Source organism: Corapipo altera, unplaced genomic scaffold (genome assembly GCF_003945725.1).
Source record: "Corapipo altera isolate COAL_440 unplaced genomic scaffold, ASM394572v1 328, whole genome shotgun sequence".
Lineage (NCBI taxonomy): Eukaryota > Metazoa > Chordata > Aves > Passeriformes > Pipridae > Corapipo > Corapipo altera.
The window spans coordinates 66,783-74,718 of record NW_020885154.1 but is presented as its reverse complement, the minus strand read 5'-3'; the positions used below and the strand labels follow the sequence as shown (position 1 = coordinate 74,718).

The 7,936-nt window shown below is 43.8% G+C and overlaps 1 protein-coding gene across 1 annotated transcript in view; it reads right to left on the bottom strand.

The window, feature by feature from the left end:
* Positions 1–7,782, bottom strand: part of LOC113960591 (coatomer subunit gamma-2-like) — an 11,996-nt gene extending 4,214 nt beyond the window's left edge. The window contains exons 1-7 of the mRNA XM_027670227.1: positions 7,635–7,782; positions 7,416–7,508; positions 6,274–6,360; positions 3,487–3,644; positions 1,716–1,849; positions 894–961; positions 242–430 (exon numbers count right to left, since the gene is read on the bottom strand). Of these exons, the coding sequence (XP_027526028.1) occupies positions 242–430; positions 894–961; positions 1,716–1,849; positions 3,487–3,644; positions 6,274–6,360; positions 7,416–7,508; positions 7,635–7,697 (792 nt within the window). The 5' untranslated portion in view covers positions 7,698–7,782. The remainder of the gene's footprint in view (positions 1–241; positions 431–893; positions 962–1,715; positions 1,850–3,486; positions 3,645–6,273; positions 6,361–7,415; positions 7,509–7,634) is intronic.
* Positions 7,783–7,936: the final 154 nt, after the last annotated feature.

Genomic DNA, 7,936 nt, shown 5'->3' with positions numbered 1-7,936 from the left:
GGAGGAAAGGGCAGAGCCAGGAATCCACCAAAGGATATTTATCCTTTTTGGGGAGGAAAGGACAGAGGATATTTAAGCTGGAAAGCAGAGCATTACACCCCAAACTTCAACCTGGCTTTGCTCTACCAGACCAAGCCACGGCCAGACTAAAAAATAAAACAACGGGAAAAGTTTTGGTAAAAAAACAAGAAATGGGAGAAAAACCTGCAGGTGGCAAGAGCAGAGGCCTCCAGTGGCACACCTTAAACTCATCTGAGATCTCTGACACGAAGGAGGAGATCTGCTTCATGAGCCTGTCCACGCTGCTCTCGCTGCCCGTCTTGAGCAGCGTGGTGATGGCCAAGGTGGCGATGCTGCGGTTGGAGTCGGTGATCAGGTTCTCCAGGTCCAGGTTGCAGGCAGTGACTGCAGAGGGGTGTTTCATGGCCACCTGCAAGCAAAGGCAAAGCCCCAGTTACACGGCAGCAACATCCCAAAGGCCAAAGATTTCGGGTGCGAGCGAGGCTCCGCTCAAAGATTTTGACGCAACGCGCGGGTTCTTTTGTGTCAGCATTTCGAGCGACAGTTTGAGTCACAAAGTGCTGCTCTAAAAGCAAGATGTTGCTTCCTTCCCAGGGATTTTGCAGGGTTAAATAGCCAGCACTCTGCTTCCTCATGGCTGAGAGCTCACAAGTTACCAAAGCACAGCTCGTTGTAGCCCCCCACGTGGTCCAAAAATGAGCAAGCGCGGCCTGGATGCAGAAAGGATTTCTGACACCCCGGGATATCCGGCATGGGAAAGGCAATTCTCCAGCCTGGAGCAGCTCCAGACAGAGTAATCACATCGTTGGGCACTGCTGGGTTGCTGTGGAGGTTAAAACTTGAGGTAGCTCAGAGGTTTTGGGAGCACTCACTTTGTTCAGGGTGCGAACGGCCGCGTACCTCAGGACGGGCTTGGAGGAACTACAGAAAAGCTGCAACACTGGGAAAGGAAAAGAGAGTTTCTTTCAAAGGAAGGGAATAGAGAGGGAAATCTAATCTGTCTCCATTCAGCCATGCTAAATATTCATGCAGCCCTGTGCATAATTCAGCAGGTTAAAAATAACCTCCTGGGTTTTATCTCCTGGTCAACAACAGGGGGGTGGCACAGTTGGCTGGGGCACGGCTGGGCATCCAGTTCTCTTCTAATTCCCAGGGCCTAAAGGGGCTCCAGGAGAGCTGGAGAGGGACTGGGGACAAGGGATGGAGGGACAGGACACAGGGAATGGCTTCCCACTGCCAGAGGGTGGGGATGGATGGGATATTGGGAAGGAATTGCTGGCTGGGAGGGTGGGGAGGGTCTGGAATGGATTTCCCAGAGAAGCTGTGGCTGCCCCTGGATCCCTGGGAGTGTCCAAGGCCAGGTTGGAGCAACCTGGGACAGTGGAAGGTGCTGGGGTTAAAACTGGATGGTCTTTAAGGTCCTTTCCATCCCAAACCATTCCAACACTCCCTCCCACCCCAAATTCCCACAGCTGGACAAAGGCAAGTCCCCCTGTGCCACCTCTGCTGCCCATTCTCCAAAGCTCGGGATGAAACACGGAAAAGGGATCCAAGTGCTTCTCACCCAAAAGCCCTTTAACTTGGGCACGAGCACTAAACTCAGGGCTTGGGTGTTTTATTCATGCTGTACTGTCCCTGTTGTGCTTCACTGCCCTTTTTGGGGTGTCTGAGGGGTGCAGAGGGCCCGGCCCCACCTGACACGGCGGGTGCCAGCTCCCTGGCAGTGCAGTTGGGGAGGTGGATGATGGCAGAGGCGGCTTCATAAATCACCATCTCGTGCTTGTTCCTCAGGCAGCTCTCGATGAAGTCGAACAGGGGACTCTCGTGGCTGCGAAAAGAACCGTTTGGGCTGGAAAAACACCTCTCCAGGATCATAGAATCATAGAATCAGTCGGGTTGGAAGGGACCTCTGAGATCATCCAGTCCAACCCTTGATCCAACCCCGCCGTGGTTCCCAGCCCATGGCACTGATGCCACATCCAGTCTGTCCTTAAACACCTCCAGGGATGGAGAATCCACCACTTCCCTGGGCAGCCCATTCCAGTGGCTGAGCACTCTCCATGGAAAACATTCCTTCCTGATGTCCAACCTGACCCTGCCCTGGCACAGCTTGAGGCCGTGCCCTCTTGTCCTACTGCTGGTTCCCTGGAGCAGAGTCCGACCCCCCCAGCTCCCCCCTCCTGTCAGGGAGTTGCAGAGAGTGAGGAGGTCTCCCCTGAGCCTCCTCCTCTCCAGGCTGAGCCCCCCCAGCTCCCTCAGCCTCTCCTCACAGCACTTGTGCTCCAGTCCCTTCCCCAGCCTCGCTGCTCTTCTCTGCCCCTCCAGCCCCTCCAGGGCCTTCCTGAGCTCAGGGCCCAGAGCTGGACACAGCACTCCAGGGGTGGCCTCCCCAGCGCTGAGTCCAGGGGCAGAATCACTTCCTTGGACCTGTTGGCCACACTGTTCCTCAGCCAGGCCAGGATCCATTGGCCCTCTTTCCCCCCTGGGCACCCTCGGGCTCCTCTTCAGCTCCCTGCCCAGCCCAACTCCCAGCTCCCTTCCTGCCTGGCTGCTCTCCAGCCCCTCTGGCCCAGCCTGCAGCTGCAGGGGCTTCTTGTGGCCAAAGGGCAGGACCCGGCCCTTGGCCTTGGGGAACCTCAGCCCCTTGGAATCAGCCCATGGATCCAGCCTGGCCAGGTCCCTCTGCAGAGCCCTCCTGCCCTCCAGCACATCAACACTCCCCCAGCTTGGGGTCACCTGGAATGTGCTGATGGTTCCCTCCATCCCCTCCTCCAGATCCTCAGTGCAGACACTGAACTGGGCCCAGCCCTGATCCCTGGGGACACCCCTGGGGCCGGATCCCAGCTGGATGCAGCTCCATCCCCACCACTCTCTGGGCCCTCAGCCAGTTCCTCACCCAGCCCAGAGTGCCCCTGGCCAAGCCCTGGCTGCAGCTTTTCCAGGAGCCCAGCCCTCACCCCAGCACTACCCTACACGTGCACCACCTTTCACGTTTCAACCCCGCCCTTACCTCAGAGCTCTAAATTTATTGTTATTTTATTCATCTATACATGATTTCCCTCCCACCAGAAACGCTGCACTCTACAAATAAACACTTCTACCAGTACTTAGAGAAGTGCACTAAAGAGCCCAGCTCTCAATTAACAATCTCGTGCTGGGATCATGGAAAAGGGATTGGGATTTTCCGAAACAGTCGTGTTATTTCCCACAAGTCACAACTCTTGTTTTCCAAAGATAAAAAAAAAAGGGGGAAAAGGAAAAGCAGGAACTTGTTCTGAAGCTTTAAGCGCTCCCAGGATACCACTAATAAAAATTCCAGCACCCAGCTGAGTCATTCTGCCCCTGGGTTTCGTTTTCACACAACAGTCCTGCCTCTGTGTGCGTTTTTAAACGTTAAAAAACCGCTGCCGTTGGCCTCAAATCCTAATTAATTTGTGTTAATTAATTAATTGCCCCTTGCCTTACCCCTCCTCGGACTCCCTGAGGAGCTTGCTGGCGATCCTGATGAGCATGCAGTAGGCAAACTGGGATTTGAGGCCGGACTTGGTGAATTTGTTGAGCATTTTGGACACGGCGAGCCGGTCGTTCCTCCTCAGGTGGTAGAGCACCCCCAGGGCGTGGTACTGCGGGAGGGGGAACACAGGGACAGGCTCTGGAAGTTGATTTGACTGCCCAAAGGTTTGCTTGGGTGTCTCTTTTCCCCCTCCCCTCATCCCTTTTCTCCGCCTTCGTTCTCGGTTTGGGGAATGGCCAAAAAAGAGAAAGGCGACATCCTTCCTTCTAGGAACGAAGGTGGATTGACAGCGTTGGTCACTTGAAGGGTCACTTTTTTTGATTCAGCCAGGACTGCCTGGGATTTCAGGAACCAGGAAGGTCCGGGGAAAGCTCCCTTCACACACCAAAAAAGGGGGAATCGTTCCTGTTTTCCGGGAGAAATCCCTCCCGAGCTCCGAAGGGATGAGTCTCCCGAGGGATTTGTGCCAAGAGCTGCAAGGTTTCCACCCTAAAACCCTCCAGGTGGTCTCAACCCAAGCACCCTCGAGGATTTCTGAAGATCCAAAGGGCCCCAGAGGTGATTTATCCCCTTTTCTCCACTTTAAATATAACTTCAGCTCACTATATATATAATATATACAATAATATAGAATAATATAATATACTAATATATCATAATATACAATATAATGTACACAATAATTGGATATATTATATAGGCAGCTGAAGTTATATATAAGATATAAAATATATATATACAATTGTATGTATGTTGCATATACAATATATATAATATATTGTATATATTATACATAGAAGAGCAATTAAAAATGATTGTAAGATTATATATAATTATATATATATTATATATATACATAATATATAATATACTAATGTAATACTGTAATATACAATATAATATACACAATAATTATATTATATTATATTATATATATTATATTATATATATTATATTATATATTATATAGTGAGCTGAAGTTATATACAATATATACAATATATATACAAAATTGTAAATATATTATATATACTATATATGTTATATAGTATATATAATAGCATATTAATTAAGAATGATTATAAGATTATATATAATTATATATACATTACATATATGTAAAAAATAATATAATATATTTAATTATATATAATAATTATATAAACATTATATATAATGAGATATAACATTATCTACTGTTAGAATATATTATAAAATATATAATTATAATCACCAATACATAACATATTATACATTAATACAATAATTATATTACTGTATTATATATAATGAATATATATACACTATATATAATTGTACATAAGATTATATATATAATTATATATAAATGATTATAAGAATAACAATATATAAGAATGATTATAATATAATATAAAATTAAGAATATTATTAATATCATAATAATAGTAAGACTATAATATTATAATAAGAACAATAATGCAATTTTATTTGTATATATTATATATAATAGAATAGCAATTAAGAATGATTAAAAGATTATAATTATATATATCATTATTTATACATAATATAAATATATGATAATGTAGTATATTACATGCAATTATATATATAATAATTATATATACATAATATATAATTACATATATAAATATACATATTATATATAATTATATATAAGAACGACAATATATAAGAATTATTATAATATAAAATTAAGAATTTTATTAATATTATAATAACATTAAGACTATAATATTATAATAAGAATAATAATGTAATGCTTCTTTTATATACTTAGTATATATTATATATAATAGAATAGCAATTAAGAATGATTAAAAGATTATATATAATTATATATATCATTATATATACATAATATATATAATATATGATAATGTAGTATATTACATGCAATTATATATATAATAATTATATATACATAATATATAATTATGTATGTAATTATACATATTATTTTATATAATTATATATATAAGAATTATTATATATAAGAATGACAATAAATAAGAATGATTATCATACAATATTAAGAATATTATGAATATTATAATATTAATACTATATTATTATATGAATAATAATGTAATGCTACTTTTATATACTAAATATATTATTAATATATTAATATTAACACACAATAACAATATAATAATGATTATATATAACATGTAACCATCACACTGCCCAATAAAACTTGAATTTCTATCCCACTCCACACACCCAGGGTATCCCCCAAAGCCTTGAAAGGACCACAAAAATCCCCCAGGGATTTATGCTGGCAGCACAAAGGAACATTCCCACAGCTGCTCGGAATATTTGGGGGAAAATGCTGCTGCCATGGATATTTGACTGATATTTGGGGTGATCTTTGGGGGTCCTGGAGCAACCGGGAGATCTTGGGAAGGCCAAGGGCCGTTCGCTGGGAGATGATCTCCTGTGGGATTCGAGCACTCGGATTCAAAGCCCTGAGGAAGAGGCAGAGCTATCCCACTGTTTACCAGGGAAAGGGAAGAGGAATGCACTCCAGAGCCAGCCCTTCATTAATGAACAACCTCGGGCCGGGAGCGTGGAAAAACGCGGGATTTTTTGGAACGGCCGAGTCACAACTCTCGTTTTTCAGAGGATAAGGGGAAAACGAGAACCGGGTACTTTTTCCAAGGGTTTCTGTAAGAATTCCCAGGATACCACTAAAACCCCGGAGCGTGTTTAGGGTCCCTCCCAAAACACACCTGCACCATGATGTTGTCACTGGAAGCTGCTTCCTGGGCTTCGTTGATCCACCGTTTGACCACGTCGTAGCTGATCTTCATCATGTGCTGCAAGAAGCCACAAACTGAGACTGCAAACAAACCCACCTCTTTATCCCACACAACCATAAACCAAGTGTTTATTATGTTTCAGTCTCAAACTACCACGTTTTCATCTCCTTTTAAATCAAAATATTCATTAACGAGAGCTTTCCCTGCCTTTTTTTCTCCCACGCGAGGGAGAGGAAAATAAGAGTGAACTTCTTCATCTTGCCCTCCTGGCAAAAGTGAACCTGAAGGGGTTAAATCCTTAAAACCTTAAAAAAATAATCTTTAGGGCAGTGGTTTCATGGCCCCTCCCTGCATAAATTAATCTTCTGGACTAATTGGGAGAGAGGTGATGAGATTTTGTAGTAAATTATTATAATTAACGTGCTCTAAAGGAAGAGAATGTTGAAGGAGTTTGAGAAGATAAAAGGAAACTCCACTGCCACTGGTTTTATGTCCCAGGGAGGAGATGAAGGGTCATCTCAAAGGGAAAAGGAGGTGAAGACTCGTCTCAAGGGAAAAGGAGATGGAGACTCAACTCAACGGAAAAGGAGATGGAGACTCAACTCAAAGGGAAAAGGAGATGGAGACTCATCTCAAGGGGAAAGGAGATGAAGAAAGAACCAAACAGACAAACCCCAGCCCAGGAGTTTGAGGAGCCAAAGGAAACTCCATTGCCACTATTCTTATGTCCCAGTGAGGAGATGAAGGGTCATCTCAAGGGAAAAGGAGAGGAAGGGTCATCTCAAGGGAAAAGGGGATGAAGGGTCAGCTCAAGGGAAAAGGGGATGAAGGGTCATCTCAAGGGAAAAGGGGATGAAGGGTCATTTCAAGGGAAAAGGGGATGAAGGGTCATTTCAAGGGAAAAGGAGATGAAGGGTCATCTCAAGGGAAAAGGGGATGGAGACTCAACTCAAGGGAAAAGGGGATGGAGACTCAACTCAAGGGAAAAGGGGATGGAGACTCATCTCAAGGGAAAAGGACATGAAGGGTCATCTCAAGGGAAAAGGAGATGAAGAAAGAAGAAAACAGAGTAATTCTAGCCCAGCCTTAAAATAATTTGGTGCTTTACTTACCAGGGAAGACACCAGAGCAGAACTGGACACACTGGGGACTTTGTCCACGATGGCTTGTTTCATGTATCTCTCTATGGCCTGCAACATTGTTCCCTGGGAAGGGGAAAAGAAGGGAAAAAAAGAAGTGTGGGTACTCTGGAGGAAGAGAATAAAAGAAGCAGAAATAAAAGCACCCTTTTGTGGTTTAAATCCCAGAGCAGGGAGGTGGTTTATACTCACGTCAGTGATCCTGCACAGCGCTCGGATGGCCGGCCCACGGTAAACATCCTCCTTCCCTGTCATGTCTTTGGTCAGACTGCAATAATCACAGACAGCCTGTTAGAATTGCCTTAATATCTCCGTGTTTTGTGATAGATCTCCTTTTATGTCTTCTTTAATATCACCTTAAACCATCTCATTGACACCTCCTTTAATATCTCCTTAGACATCTCCTTGACCATTTCCTTGACATCTCCTTGACCATTTCCTTGACACCTCCTTGACCATTTCCTTGACACCTCCTTGACCATCTCTTTAAACCA